At 35.7% G+C, this 16,973-nt stretch overlaps 1 protein-coding gene across 1 annotated transcript in view; it reads left to right on the top strand.

Moving 5' to 3' along the window:
- Positions 1-3,657: 3,657 nt before the first annotated feature.
- Positions 3,658-16,973, top strand: part of cachd1 (cache domain containing 1) — a 73,734-nt gene continuing 60,418 nt past the window's right edge. Inside the window, exon 1 of the mRNA XM_088598583.1 lies at positions 3,658-4,162. Coding sequence (XP_088454709.1) covers positions 3,914-4,162 — 249 coding nt within the window. The 5' untranslated portion in view covers positions 3,658-3,913. The remainder of the gene's footprint in view (positions 4,163-16,973) is intronic.

Raw genomic sequence — 16,973 nt, 5'->3', positions numbered from 1 at the left:
TGGATTTTAAAAGTACAATAAAACAAGAGCCTACGTACAATGTTATTTCATAGTAGGTAGCAGGAATACAATCTAAACAAATAACTGCTATTTTCCAAACTAAGTGTATGGTTTTGTCTTGCTTTGGAGTATTCAAATACTCATCATCTTATTTCCCTTAATCCTAGTTAAATAGGAAAGAAAAAAAATCCACTGCTGCAAACGTTTTAAGAAAGGTGAGGGTGAGCCAGGTGACATTATGCATGTTTGGATATGTACAAGCCCTGCAAAAGCTTTAGTGCAAAGGGATTTTGGCTATGTCTCCATTTCTGGTGCCAACACATTGCCATCAGAGGTTCAGTTTCAGGGATGGCAGCTGAAAGCCTATCAACCAGACCTTCAGAGCAAACTCCTGCGCTAACTATACGGCTGTCATATGGGTTGGATTTACTCTTACCGCACTCCTTAAAGTGAGGGAAGAAGCTGCTTTCCTGGGCTGTGGCCAGCTTTTCTGGGTGCAGCTGATGCAATTTGTTCCTTTTCTGGCTGGCTAAGAGGGATTTCCAGAATTAATTGTATACACCATTCTACTCTGTGTGCACATAAGGTAGACACTATTTAGTTATAAAGATTGGATGCAAAACTCTACTTGACAGAAACAAATATGCTAATTTGTTTTCAATTGATTTTAAGTTCTCCAGTTTTCCAGTACACTCTTGTCTGAGACATGGCAGCTCTGTTGTTAACTGTTAGAACAGAGTCTGTAAATGACTTATCTGTACTTCTCCCCAGTGTAGTTACTTTGAAAAACCCAAGGACTGCACCCTTCAGGGCCCAGATGTATTCTGATACTGATATAGACAGAGAAAATTCAGGAAAAGAGTAACCTGCACACACCATGAATTCTTGGAATATTATACAACTGATTATGAATGCTACAAAAAAGCTTAGCTTTGAAGAAATCCTGGATTACTTTGAAAATCAATCACTACATTTAAAGATGCTTGAAACCTTTTAGAATTCTTGCATTTTCAAAGGAAATTGAACATAGTACATTTTTCCTTGTCTTGGTGACTGGTTTTTAAGTTTGAGACGAGCAAGTAGGACTTAGAGTCAACAAGTCATTGGAAAACACTGTCTTTAAATGAAAATTTGATCATGTTCGTGTGAAGCAGATCGAACAATTTTAGGAACACTTATAATTGGCAGACAGGGATACAGCTGAGTCAGGTTTAAACCCCAAATGACTGGTTTTTAGATTTAATATTTAACTTACGAAACAGCTTTGGATAGCTACTGAATTTGATTACTTTCTAAAGTCTAGAAGTGGTCCTCAAAATATTTCTACATTTTATGTTGAATTTAGCTTTCTAATTGGGGTTTTGCATTCACGGCCTCTGCTAAAAAATTCAGAGAAGGACTGAGACCACGCAAATGTAGTCAGCTCCATCTAAAGTTCCTGAGGTCAGCAAATAGTCTGGACATTATTAACTACACTGTACACATTTTATATTTTAGGCTAAGATATTTTAAGGTTAGTATCAACCTAGATTTGTTCCTTGTCAATAGGTCAAACTCAATTTAATTGTAATTGACATGAGATAAAGAAAATAAGAAAAGATTAAATATTTAATTTACAGTAGCATGCTATCTTAAGGACTTTTTTTTAATACAGTGTTTATTTCACCACTTAATAAGAGGCCACATTTTTTTACATTTTTTTACCTTCATATGCCCAAATAAATGTCTCTTGCTGTCAAAGATTTCTAGACCAATATCTAGACAAAAAACAATAATAGTTAAGTAGAAATACCTCAGTATTTATATATCATATACTGTATTTCAAATATTTTGTGTATTACTTATTTTTAACATGGGTCAAACATTTAAGAGTACCATCATGTTTTTTCTGCAGGTTATAGTTTTCTTTGTTTCAATTTAGTGTTACATGTTGTTTTGTTTTGTTAGATTTAGGTGTTCTGAGTTACACTTGAACCCGTAGGGTTAGTCACAGATTAATATCTACTTCAGAGACTTGTGTTGTCTTCTACCAGACAAGCTAAATTTACTTCTGACCTTTAAGAGCAATAAGATCAAATTATCTGACATTTCATATCCTGAACTGGATAAAATGTTCACGTGCAGGGGGTTAAGATAACAGCTGGGACTTTGCTTTTCCAAACGTTTTCCTCAGGAATGCAGTCGGAAGAAAGCAAGCAAGGGGTAAATAGCATTTTTCCAGAGGATTTCAAGATTTTGAAGTGGCAATAGAGATAAAATCTAAGAGAAAATAGTTAAAGAGAAAAATAAATACATTTAAATAAGACAGGCAAGGACTTGATTCATCAAAATGTGTACATTGTACACATTTTCAAAACAAAAAACAAGGAAAAGTCAATTCCGGAATATGAAGAATGAGCCCTCTTACAGTCCTTAACCAATCAAAAATAAGCTCTATATTAGATACATTTGATTTTTTAGTAGTGTATCTTTAAGGAACTATGCTTCACTGACAAACTGAAATATTACCTCAAGATGTTCACGGGTGACATAAAACTTTAACTTTATTTAATAATTAAAATTATTATATGAAAATATGAACGTATTTTACATATATATAAGAAAATCTGTCAAGTGCCTGAACATTTTTTTATTTGTTATAGAAATTCACTAAGGTTATATCTCCATATGTCTAACTATATTTGCACCTATAAATTATGTGTATTCTTAATTATTTGGATTTTCTATTTTCCTGTAAAACATGACATTTCTCTGATTTTATTATGTGGATGTTGTTCAATGTTATTGTTGATGGTATTTAAATAAAATCAATGATGAATGTTCGAAACCTAATTTGGAGTGCATATTAGAAACTCACAAAAGTATAATTCTTTCACTTTTGCTAATATTGATATTGAAACAGTGACACGTTCCTTCATTTGATTATTATTAGACTATGTAATGCCTTGCTTACTAGGTTATCTTCTTAGGTACTAAATAGACTTCAGTACATCTAGAATTCTAGAATTCTGTGGCTTGAACCCTAACTAAAAAGTGCTCTTCATCAGCACAAAGCTCCTGTCCTCTATAAATTACAAAGGCTTTCGGTGCATGTTAGGGTTCTTCTGCTTGTGTACAAGGCGCTGAAGGTCCTTATTATTTTAAGGATTTTTTGCATCTGCTGATGGAGGTCTTATTATTCTACCCAAGAGCAAGCTCTACACACATTAGGTGTTGATAGTGCTTTCTAATGTACCACTGCAGAAATCAAGTCTGTGGAACTCGCTGCCCACATCTGTTAGACTCTGCAACTACCAACGGTTAAACTCGGTTAAAGACCTTCACTACATCTTTTAAAGTGTAAATGATCTTTAGCTTAGGACTACAATATTAATTTGATGTCATGATTTGTTTTATGTTTACTCCGTATATGTATTACGTTATCTTGTAGTGTAGTAATCATAATTGGATTCGTTTTAAACCGTGTTATAGAATAATTTCACGTAATCTGGATGTACGCACTTCAAGAAAATCATATAGAACCGATAATCGTGTTAACACAAAACATTTTGCTATTTATTGTTTTCGAATGCAATCCAAATCCACTACAGCTAAAAACTCCATTCCGGTGTTTTGTGTCCACGCCTGCTGTTTTCAGTTCCATTGTGATAGCACAGCTCTCACTTTACTCTGAGTTAGTATGAGTATGTAGTTGCTAGCATTAGGGGTACTTACCATTATCGTTTTTCATAATTTGTTTTTATTTTTTAAATATATTTCTGGATAATGCATTGATGCCTCTGTTACACCTGGGAGGTACTTTTTGTGAAAAGGGGACCAAATTTATTAACAAACTTTAAAAGTAGTTTCAAGTTTTTTTTTTTCCTCAAGTGCTGCAGAACGAATTCTCAGTTTACTACACAACCAAGCCATCATGGCGAGGCGGGTATTGGACGGATCTGTGATTTTATCCCGAATTTCTTTCTCGATATGGAATAAGTACACAGAATTCCACTGGAATAACGATAAGGTTATCGCCTGGAGCTTAGTCGCTTTTTGTACGCTTCTGTGCTGTGGATTTTGTAGCGCGGAAACGGAGTTTTCAATCTTGGAAGAAGCGCAAGTATTAGCAGTGCAAATGAAAAAGCTGTCCGCACAAGAGCTGGGAGTTTTCACAATGCAGGTAATTGAAATGCAGTGCTTTTTTCTTAATTTTTTTCTCAGACTTTGTGAAGGGATGCGGGCAACTTGCGTGTTCATTTTGCTTGTTTCACGTCTGCAGTTACAGGTTTCCATTGTTTGGATTTAAAGACTATGATAAAACTTATTGAAAGCGGCTGATCAAGATATTCATTCAATTGACAGTTGAAGATGGTCATTTTCATAAAACAAATCTATATTTTTGTAGCACAAGTCGTCCTTGTTTAGTGCTATTTCATATTAAGCTACATTAAGAATATAACATTTGTTCTTTACATCATGTAGTTTATAACTTAAGTTGTTTTTAAAATGTTAAAGAGCTCTCTAGGGGTATTGGCATGTAATTGGATAAACAGCATTGTATATATGTTATGGATAAGAACTATTTTCCTGTAAAGTTTAAAAAATTGATTAACCGGTCATCATTATTCTGTTTCTGTGATTTGACTGAGAGCTGTATTCATCATTTTTCATGCGGGTAGTTTTCAGTAGCTAATTATTAACCTGTGTATATGCATGTTTGTGTGTAGGGGTACAGTATGTGCTTTTAACTATATTCTTCAAAAATGTGTTCTCGGTTAAGCAGTACCTAAATCGTACTTGATGAAAAGAGTTATAACTTATAACATCAAACTCGCCTCTTTATGCTTTTTAAAACCAACTGTCTCGAAAGGCTGTTCAGTAACATATCCGCAATGGACACAGTAAAAACCCGACGACTTTATTTCACAAAGTCTACAGTTTAATTTTGTGCAACAGTTTCCTTTCAATACCCGCAACATGTTTTGAAAATGTTGCATTTGCCCTTTATCAACATGGATAAAATAGAGGTTCGATTTTCAAAATGTCATTTTTTTATTTTTAACCGATAGACTTGTGCAAGATCTAAATCTGAACAAAGATAAACATTATTTTAAACTCAAACGTATAGAGTAAAATAACCATTTTGTACAATTTCAGTTTTTCATGTTTTTAAAGTGTACCCTGTTTTATTTGTTGACACGTCGAAGGTGTTTTGATATACGTATATGTCAGGGATACATTTCTGTCTGTAACATAGTTAAGTGTCGTTTCTTCTTGCTGCTGATTAGGGCGCCTTTAGGATGCGTTTAGTAAAGATACCCAGTAACGATGGTTGCAGCACAGCTAATATTTTGAGATTTTAAAAAGTTAATAATGGCATATAGAATAAGAGGAGTTTATGAGTATTCTGTTTGTCTCCGGATTTTTAAAATTTTAAATGCGTTAGTAGGGAAATGTGATAATTATTTAATTGGGAACGACGTGAATAGTTTTCTAATTAAAAATGCCGCTGACAAGATGAAAAGAAGGCCCAAACCAGTACTTTGTTATTCAGGTGTAATATGTGGCGGGCATCTTTAATGGCTTATAAAGAATATGTATTAGGGTTGTCAGTAGGGGGCTTACTACAAATGGTGTTTTATCTTTCAGAAGTGTTTTCTCATTACAGTGTGAGGCACCTTTGTGGCCCCCCAGATTTCGCCGGGCTCCTCCTTTGACACACACAAATGCCAGTCTCCTGGTTTTATCAGCCTTTCTCTGAAACCAAACCCGATTCATTTAAGCAAATTCGAGAATCCCTTCCCCCCAGATCTACAGAAAAACTAGGTGCTTCGATCTCTGTTTCCCCAGGAGTTTGTTTTTCCTTGGGTTGTGTATGATTTAAGGTGCTCACACGTTTGACTGCAATAAACCATTACAGTTTAAAAGTACTATTGTATCTCTTAATGATCGTAAAACGGAAAAATACGTTTACAAAAGGGAGATGGTTGTGTACACGAAGAAAAAAATAGACTAGTTGCCAAGTAAATCTTCTCTGTTTAAGATTTTTTTACTTTCTGCCCCCCACCCCTCATATTTTATTTTTTACAAAAAAACTAAGGGCATTTCAAAACAACTTCCTATTTATAAAGTGTATTTTGCAATAATTATAATGTTTGTGCTTTTAAAAAGGACATTAATAATGCTCATTGTAAAGTCTAATATACAGGCTGTCAAACCAACAGATATCGCATTCAGAATGTTTGCTGCTAATTCAATTATTTTAAAGCGTTAAGAAGACGAATCCTACACTGTATGGGAATACTGTGGCAATTGGAAACGGTCTTGTCTTTGCAAATGGGAAATACTATTTGAACATTTGAAAATAAGGAAAAAAATATTTTCCTTTGTTAAGAGTGGATTACATTTATTTTGCACAGCCGTTAATGAAATAGTTTTAAATTATGTTTTGTTCAACAAGGTGTTTTGATGTTTTGTAAGATTTGGTCTATTGTCAGTGGAGCCTGAACTGACCAGCACATTCTCATTTAAGTCTTTGTGCTTCAGTGTGTGGTCACTCAAGCTTCTTCTTACACCCTGGCAGTTTTATGAGTCAGAAGGTTAAAACATACAATCTTGGAGTAAGACAGGCAGACAACTGCTTTAGTATGCAATAATAAAAATATTGTTTTTAAAGCAATCCTTAGTTATTGAGTGATCTCTAATTTTTAAATGCATTCGATATATAGTTTCAAAAAATGTTAGGTAAATTTAAAAAGCTAAATAGAAGCCATTTTGGTCTTCCTCATTTTGCTTTAATTGGTTTTTATTGTATGTAATACACTGGAACTATGATTAGAGACTATAAGAGCCTTTTTTTAGGCTATAGTTTTTTTTGGGACTTCCGACTTCCATTTCTGTGATGATTTTGAGTTTCAAGGGGAACTGGTCTTTCATCTGTGAGAGGTGGTGGTACTTGTATAGCAGTATGTATTTCTTTGAACTGGACGTGGGTTGGTGTAATCAGAATTTGTTTTTGTTTCAAGCTCTGAGTAAAAGAATTGGAAGTAATCGATGATGAACCTGTTACTTGTGTGGAAGAAAATGCAGACGTTTTCTGCACTGGACAATTTCGTGTTTGTTCCATTTCAGGTATAACAAATCCAAAAGGTTTTCTACACCTGTTTACAGACACACTACAGCAGCTTGGAGTTATGGTTAGGGCATGGGACACTGAACAAGAATGCTAGTGTTGTTGCCTGGCTCTCATGAACTGGTCTCCAGTTTGTCATTTTAAATACTTTTTTTTTTACCAGTTAACTTAATAGTTTAAAATAAAAGGTTAAGTGAATAAAATGGATGCCATTGCTAAAAAATATTTGTGAGGACTCCGAAGGAGAATTTAAGTGGAACTCTGTTTAGCGGGGGGGGAATCCAGAATTTTTAATGTTGCACCGAACGGCAACTTCAAAGACATGGTAGCTGCTTTAGTGATGCAAGTCTTGTCACAGAAGCGTGGACTGACATTTCACTTCAAACATGCAGAACACATCTGTCCAGTGCAGATAAAAATTGACATATGCGGTAGAGCAAGGTGGATTGGAAGATAATTAGCCGGTCCGTTTGCCTGCCTCATTGAAGTGTCTGCTGTAGTGCAGGGTTTTCTTTAATTGAAAGAAATCTAAATAGTGTTCCAGTACAACATGGGTTTGCAGAAATACTAGAGTGGGGATTTGAGGTTGGAAGCCTCTTCAATTTATTTTAACTTGTATGCAGTGGTGCTCTCATTATCTATATATATATGACTTTGCTGTACTTTATTTGATTATTTGTTGGCTATGAAGGACCCTGCTTTTTAGTTGTTTTTTTTCCTTAATTTTATAACTTACGCTGTGATATACTAAAAAAGCTAGAAATGTGTATTTTTCAAATGTGTTTTGAAAAGGATGAATGCATGTGGCGTGCATGTGTTTTAATGGACATTATAAACAGGATCCTGAAATTTTGCTTATAAAACATGGCAGTTTAATACAGCATTTTAGATTTCCCTTGAACTCATTTTAAATATTTTCAATATTCCCTTGGTGAGCCCATCATATATCATTTAAAACATGCTAAAGTTGTATGCAATAACATGTCTAAAGCATTAAAACATTATTTGGATTTCTGTTTAAACATGCTTTAAGTTATGTTATGTTATTTAACTTTGTTGTTGCTGTCCTGTGTTTGTTTTTTTCCTTAATGTCTTTGTATTGGAGCACAAATGCAAATAAGTATTTCATTGCACTTGTGCATATGACAAATAAACTAAACTGAAAACATGCTTTGGTGGATGTCCCAGTCTATAACCTAAATGGTACTTTCTCAGAAAAATCAAGTAATTGCTTAGTATTACCTACCTTAAGAAATCTTAACACTTTTAGAAGCTCTTTTAAATACAAAAAACAAATCTTAATGTTCGTAAAGTTTTAGTGGGGGAAATGTATATGCTTTTTTCAATTATTGTGTCATTGTGGTGATTCAAACATAGCCAAATTAAGAAATTAGTACAAAAAGAAGGCCTAAATTCCACATAATATGCATGTGAACTATCAAAATTGATGGTCCTTACTTGAGCCCTGTGGTGGTGCATTTTAGTGGTATTTGAATATGGAAGGCCGACTTAACCATTGCCTTGTCTGACCTTAAATCTCTCATTTACTATAGGCAGTTCTCCCCGAGAAGTATTGTTCTTGTATGAGGAACTGTGAACCTGAGATGACCTTACCTCACAGCATTCAGGAATTTCATCCTGCTGCCCCTGAAGAAAGCTGTTTTTTAGAGACTACTTGTTTTTGCATTATCTTTTCTTTATGTGGTGGGGTGGCTGCTTAAGCTTGGCCATTGTGAACGGAGAACTTTGGAACTTTGGAAATGTGAGGTGGCGGTTATAAAAAAGAATATTGAGTCATCTAGGAGGCCTTCTTTTTTTGATATTCAAAAGTGTTTTCTGACAAGGCAGTCTTCCCATAAAAGAGTCTGTAATTTTGCTTGGTCAGTATATTCTTTCTAAATTAGAAATCCTCCATCAGTATTCAGAAAGTCTTTGTATTGTGGGGATAAGTATTTCATGTGAGTCCTGTCAAGGGTATAATCAATACTCTTACTGGCATAGGCAGTGATTCTAAAATATAAGATGTACATAAAAGGTAACAATCATTTTGTTCAGGAATGTGTATTTAGCTGCTTTATATACAGTATTGTGTTTTTAGCTTTCTGTGGCAGATTCTCAGCTGAGAGTTTTGTTTGGCCAGAGATATTTAGGATCCTATACTTTTCAACCGTTGACTGATGTGAAAGGTTATTTGATACTTGAATGGAAATTTTTTCATCACAACAGTTTGTGAAAGATGAATGATATTAATTTGATACTCTCGAGGCCATCAATGTGAAACAATAAATAGGTCATAATGAACAGCTCCTGAGTTTTACTCTGCAAAAAGCATTTTAATCATTAGAGTTAAAACAAAACAAAAAAACAAAAAACCTTTAAAAAAAATCAAGGTCTTACGTATTGTACAGTCCACATTTTCCTTTCTAAAATACGTAATCCATCTACATCTATATGATGTGCTAAATGCGTCACTGCTTTCAATTTGAAACATAGCGTTTTGTAATTAAAAATGAAAATGACAGCTTCACAATGAATTCGTCGTTCGACCAGTCTTTAACCAGCTCGCGGAGCCTGTATACCTACAGTACTTCTGCTTAATCAAGTGCCGTTTTTCATAAAGCGACAGCAAATGGTAAAGAATTGCGGGTAATTCAAGTGAACTCGGTATTGTCAGCATCAACTGTTAAACTTTTATCTAAGTTTCACTTTTCACTACAGGTTAATGAGCTTCATTTTAATCATGGTAATCTTCGCGTTCTAGTTTTATATACATCGCTCGATTAATTTGATCTTTTTTTCTGCGTTGTGCCCAGCATTTCGGAAGCCCCAGTACTATTTAGAAAACACACTTCTTGTTTTGAAAACATTCTGTTGTGTACAATATTTTATACCCTTTAAAAGCTATTAGTAATGTAGGCTTAAAACATTCAATGAGAGTATATGTTCTGCTAACGGTATTTCAATTAAAGGCCTTTTCGAGACGTAGACGTGTTAATAAAGGTCTTTAAATTACAATGTAAAAATACAAACTTTGTTACTGTACTTGTATGTACTTATTTTTAAAAAAAGTTAAAACATACTTAATGGTTCATTTCAGAACCTTTTGTAAAGGGTAACTCCAAGAACCAGATCTGATTTTAAGGGAAGCAAACATAAATAGGCAAGAGCAAACAATACATTAACATATTGTCTATTTTTATATCCTACATCAGTGGATTTATATGTGATATTGAACCTCTCCTGGATAAAAAAAAAATCGACTGTCATGTTCTTATGCTCTCAGGTCTGAGTGCTGGCCGCTGTAGAGGCTTCCCTGTGTGGCTTCCCTCTCTGTAATCTCTTTATTAAACGGGGGTGTGCATTAACTGGCCTTATTTAATCAACACACACACACACATATAGTCCCCCAGAGAAAGAATGCTTTGTGGAGGCCAGCTATTGTGTGCCGTAAAATCCCTCCGTTAGTTCCTGCAGGGCTTCCCAACTCTTGCTGACAGAGAATGGCAGAGGAAAGGACCTTATCACTTCAAGCCTCAATGGAGAACAATGAGGACTGATATGAACTCTGGAAGGGAGGAGGGGGCAGGGAGCTGCAACTTTGGAAAAGTAGGGGGATCAGTGGTACTGCCACTTCAGTGTCTGCATTTGTTAGCCCAGCTAATTCTCCTTACCCCTGGCCAAGGCTTTGCATTTTCAATGAGCAACGGGCAGGCTGCTTGTTTTTTGAAGCAAAGACCGCATTGACTTTTTTTTTCTTTCTTCCACACCTCTTCCACTCCTCTTGCGGTTCCTGTCCCCACCATTTTGTGTTCTTAAAAGTTTTTTTTTGGAGGGGGGGGTTGATTGTTACCTTAAAACCGAAGTTATTTTTTAAACAGTTTTTGGACGCTGTTATCCTGTGCACCGAAAGGTAACCTGTACCTTTTGCCCTCAAGTAAAAGTAGATCACGGGGATTCATTCCTCCCATTTTAATCTTTTTAAAGAAATCTGATCATTGTGTGGTAGTGCTGGCAGAATTTGTTCATTGCAAACCATTTTGGAATAAATGTATTCAATTGTAGCATAAAATCTCTAATGTCAGTATAGATTTAAAATACGTGGTCACCCCCAGGAGGTGACAAAGTATTGAATTTTGAAAAGTGGTGTGTAAATTGGTGTTAGAAAAAAACTTTTTAAAGCATTTACAAAGTGTTTTATGGTTCCCCCTCCACCTATGTTGAGGAAAATGTTAGTTTTGCCAAGACATAATAAGAATAAGCTTTGTTTATGTCCAGCTAAGGCCAAATTTCCATAAGTGTTTCAGTCTTGGAAGTCAGGCTTCAGCGCATGTAGCTCGAGTGTTTGAAAGGGAAGGAGGGCTTTGTTAACCCTCAGACGTAAAAGGAAATCACAATGCTGGGCAACACAGGAAGGTCACTGTCCAGCTAGCTGTGCTCTTTCATTGCCATGAATAAATAAATAACTCCACTTCATTAATTGCTAACCTTCTTACAGAAGGGTCGGTATGTATGTGTGGGGAGGCCTGTGTTTGTGTGGAGGTAAGATAACTGCTGTTGGTTTGTGTTTGGAGTTAAGTCCAAAGGTTTTAAGACCAACATTTCTTCCCCAAGTGCAGAGGTCTTTCAAGTCACTTTCAATGTTTGACATTAAAGGCTTTGTATTCACTTACTAATATAATAAATACCTTTACTTGTCGGGAATCCTAAATGATGATAAAACCTATTGTTTTTTTCTGAACATTTGCATTTCTTTGTTTCTGGAGGGCAATTTTAACAGATTTATAGATTAGAAAATGACAAGACGTGTTTATAAGGGCTGCATAATTAACTTGGCTGCCTTTATGCTAGAGGTCACAAAGTCACATTCTATGATGCAGTTTGATCCTTTCAGGAAGAGCAAGTGTCAGCAAGAGCAATTGACAGGCCCATTTTTTACGTTTATAAACCATTTACAGTTGCCCTCCAGAATGTCTGTGACAAGAAAGAAATGATCATCCATATTTTATTGGTACAGTAAAAGTACATATTAAACTTGAAAAAAGTTTCTTTTGTTATAAAGTCACTGTACTGTACCTAAGCAGAACGATAGACATGCATTAAAAGATGTTTTTGCATTCAGCCTATAAATGGAAATACAGTTGACCAAAGATCATCCCAGATGCATTGGAGTCCCCCTTGTGAGCCTCAAATGGCAGATTCCATGGGATTCTGTTGTTTTATTTCACTTTTAGGCTTTTGTAATTTTTTCATTTTCACACAGTAGTGCATGAAAAGTCATCATGGTACCACAAGAAAAAAATACATATTTCAGAACTCATATATAGGACTTTTTATCTGCTACATAGGACTTTTGACACTTCTCTCTTGGCTGTGCATCAGTATAATCTGCCGGTAGTTTGCTTTTGGTGCAGCAATAATAATCCCACATTCACACTGTCTGAATAGTTGTTACAGTGAAATAAAAGTGTTTTAAGGTTTGTTCAGCATTCTCATCCTGATCACTATTCTGTGAACTACGGCCATAGACTAGAGAATTTCCAGGTAACTAAGACCAGGTATAAAATAAACATGCACAGCCTCCTCCATCAAGTTATCTAATTAACACTAAGGTCCAATCAAAATCATTTGCATGATGTCTGAAATACTCAAACGCAAGGAGATAATAAGTCTGGTAGTGCTTTATTTTAATGTTGCTGCATAATGGCTTCATAATCTCTTTGTTACAGCTACCACAAGACATTTTAATCACATGCATAATACTTTCTAGGGATACATTTCATAATGTGTGCATAAGAGGACAATACATTTGTTTTAGTGTTGTTTCTAGTACTTGGTATGATAAGGATGCTAAACCAAATGTCATGATCTCTTATGCATATTGTCATTTTCTCATATCCCTCTAAAGCACTGTGTGATTGTCTTGTATTGCAGTTATGAAGAGATTATGAGGCCATTATGCAACATCATTCAAATAAAGCATTTACAAAAGTCCTACGTAAGAACTAATTAGGACTTTATAAAGTCTTATGTAGGAGATAAAAAGTTCTAAGCCCCCATGAGTTTTAGAAATATAAAACACAATTTTTGTATGTTAATGTTTTTCCTAGGTTTCTGTCACCCAAGATGCTGAAGTGACAAATGCTTAATACTGGAAACTATGCAAACACTTTTACTTACCTCAGAAAAGGTCGTTACAAAACACTACCATGAATGCCATTCTAGTGAGAGTGAGAGTTTTTTTTCCTTAAAGTGAAAAACGTTTTTTATTTTTATTCTGAACAAAAGTTCAATATCATTATTATTTTTTTATTTTACTAAACATAAGGGATAGTAGGCAAGTCTGTTCCTGCACTAGTTGTAAAGTGTATATCTGATATCATCTCCTGTAGTAAAAACTAATCTTGGAACCACCGGTTAATTGCATTTCTGTTGAACTGGGCAACATTAAGAAGTCTTTAGTAGAGGTGTAACTTGTTTCCAGGATCCCATTAGCCCACTCTCAGAAAGGCTGGGTCAGTCTCAGTCCTGTAAATCTCCAGGGCCTGATGGTATTCTACTAACTGTACCTCAAGAAACAAGTGGTGTTATTCATAGGCCAATAGCAAAACCCTTCAAGCAGTCACTCAAGATAGGTAATACCCACAGAATGGAAACTTGATAATGTTTCCCTTCCATAAAAGGCCAAATAAAATATCAACTTTTATTTACCTCTGTTACTTGTAAGCATATGGAAATGATCATTAGGACTAGAGGATCATCTCTATGGCCCTAGTATTTTAGGAATTAGCATAGATTTAGAACTGGTGTGTCACCCTTTACTAGAATTATTTGAACAAGCAACAGCAGTAATGGGTACAGGGCATATGTTTAGTGTATGAACAAATATGCCTTGAGCATTCTGTGATTTTTAGTTACCAACTGGTAGTTCACTGTTAAATTAAGAGAACAACAGTATAAAAGAAGTAGGAGTTTTATAGCCAAAGAGTGCTGTTTCTTCCAGACACAATAGACAAGATGATGAAACACACAATTCTACCTTTTCTCATACAGAAAGTCTGTGTGTTGTGCACATTGACTCTATCTGCAAGATAAAGGGCTTGTTTATCTACACTGGGAAGTCAAAACACTTGAGGAAGCTTATAGTGTCTCTGTGTGTGTTACTGTGGGTGGTAGGAAATGGTGTCTTTGTACTGGTAATGCACCAGTATCTTTACATGTAAGAGTTACTGTTATGATTCAGAATTACAGTATCATTAGCAGATCTGCAACATTTCTAAACACATTTGATTGCATATGGGAAGTGCAGTCCTGATGTTTGGGTTCACTTGCCTTTGCTTTGTGAAAACGTTAAATTTTCCTTTTTATTCCTAGAGCCAGATCGTAATCTTCCTACATCTGCTTCGGTGACAAAACCAATGTACTGTATGTATTTCTAAAATGCAAGTAAAACACACTTATATAACTTCCATTAGCTTCATACCCTTTTTTTTCCTTCCTCCCCCTGGAGTAAACAGTTCTTTGCCAGGTTATTTTAGTTTCCGATCTGCTGAATCGGAGCTCTTCTCATCTTTGCATTGTTCTTGGCTTTAAAGGTTCGGCTGCAGCCCTCGTTTCAGATTTATTCCCTGGCTTTCTAGATGAAACTGGAAGTGACCTCAGATGCAGTTTCAACCCCTGCGCCCTTTCGCTAGCACTTAGTTGTTAGAGAGATGAAAGAAGGGATGATTCTTTTGAAATTGGGAGCCACTAATTGGGAGCCAGTGAAGAGAGTGCATGGCTTTGAATCTGATAGGAAAAAAAATGGCAAGAGAAACACACAACAGCTGTGTTTTGCTATTACAGCTTTAAAGTTCAGGACAAAGCCTGCCAAGGACACAGTCATTTTATATGCCTAGAGTTGCTTGTAATATAACACCAGTGGAAAATGTATTTTGTGTTAGACATAAGACCGTACATTTCCTTGTAGTGATATGTAAATATAAGTGGGCTCCACAAAGGAATCAGATTGAGTTTGCCAGAGTTAAAGCAACACGCATTTGTGTTCTTATGTCTTTTCTAAATCAGAGTGCCTCTCTATGTGGGTTTGAGCTGTAGCCTCTGAAAAACCACACCTCGCCGGTGGCAATTGCTTTAATTTATTAATGGAGTCTGTGCCTGCAATTTAACGGCAGAATCTATAAAAGTTGCCAGATATTAAAGGAGATAAAATCTCTCTTACATTGTTTTTACGTGTCTACATATAAATTATGTATAGTTCTTGATTTATGTTGAAAAGTTTGTTTTGGGAGGGGAAAATAAGAAAGTTTTACTGTGATTGTATATATCTTCATTGTGCATAATGGTAGTTTGCAATTCTTTTTGAATTTCTGACATATGGACCTTATTTGAAAAAAAAAACAGGCATTCATCCCAAAAAAGGTTTATAATAGTCACTTCCCTCAAAGTTGGTTGATGAAAAAGCTGTCTCAGGCAACACAGACCTAAGGAAAGGTCTGCTGTATCTCTGGTAGATTTTTATACAAAGGATGTAAAATGGCCAAATGGCTTTCACACTTATCTTTCTCAGTCCTAGTTTCACGCCAAATTCCCAAGAGACTGCTATGGTGGCTTGCTAAGTAAATGATTAACATCTTTTAAAAGGTTAAGAGGACATTTGGTCACCAGCACCAGTTTAAAGCTTTTTATGTAGCCTGTATGCAGCACAACTAAATGTTTTCTTATGTATTAAAGTCTTTATTAGGTAGTATTTGAACAGCTGATCTTACACTGTTAGCAACCATTGGCATTGCAAAATCCTGCATCTGTGTTTGTGCTGTAATTAACTTTTATGGCGAGAAGTATAAACTTCAAAAACAAGCGCTATTAATTTGTACCAGCACAAGTTTCCATCTGGATACTATTTTCTAGGCAAAATGTTTCTAATTTCACGTGGCAAAATTCAGGTATTTTGCTTGCGGACAAGTGTAGATATCAATGCTCATGAACAGAGGGTTAAAAAAATATACAGTACAGCCCTGGGTGCTTTCGAGTATATCTTCCAAAAGAGAGAAATCGGCCTCTTTGAAAGCCCTCAACAAAATCCTGAAAATCATCATGTGATACAGCCATAGCGCAAAGCATTAGCAGTCTCGCACTCTTTGTCTTTTCCAAAATCAGTCTTGGGTTGTAATGCTTTTTCTCCCTCAGTTTTAGAGGCCTTTTGATTCATGCTACAACCCTAAGAAACGAGGTTATGGTGAGTGTGGGGGGGTGGGAGACAGGAGATGAGAGAAAGTTAATCTGATCCTGAAAAATGTGGTTGTGGCCTTCCTGGGACTCTGGGGGGGTTTGAACACCTTTTCATCTGCTGTATTATATTGGCAGTGGCTGAAGCAGACTGTCATGTTATCTGGGTTTCTGCCTGTTTATCTCTTCAACAGCCTTGGGGACAGCTTGTTAGTTCCCTGGCTACTTGTGAAACAGGATAATGTAAAATTAATGTATAAAGAGAGGCTCAGCGGTGTGACACTGTGAGAATGCAGGTCATCAACAGCAGCACACGGGATTTGAAACCTGCTTCATGTGTGTGTATTTTGTATATGCATATAACAACCGAGTGTGATTAGTTAAGGCATTCCAATCCCATGGGCAAGATGTGGATATTGTTGGGGGGTGTGGGTTATTTACCAGTAATAAAGTAAGATTTATATTTTTCTTTTTTTTTTTAAGTGGGAAAGGCATTGCCAAGTGTTGTCTTGAGTGTCCAGTATACATGCTCACTGAGAACCTGCTAGGTGCTAGATTTTTTAAGAGTACTTGTATATACATAATCGTGTGTGTGTATAGGTGCCTGGATGTGAAAGTCCACGAGTATGAATAA

This window comes from Lepisosteus platostomus, chromosome 11 (genome assembly GCF_059453375.1).
Source record: "Lepisosteus platostomus isolate fLepPlt1 chromosome 11, fLepPlt1.hap1, whole genome shotgun sequence".
NCBI classification, from domain to species: domain Eukaryota; kingdom Metazoa; phylum Chordata; class Actinopteri; order Semionotiformes; family Lepisosteidae; genus Lepisosteus; species Lepisosteus platostomus.
Note: the sequence above shows the minus strand (reverse complement) of the source record. Positions and strands in the feature narration are given on the sequence as shown.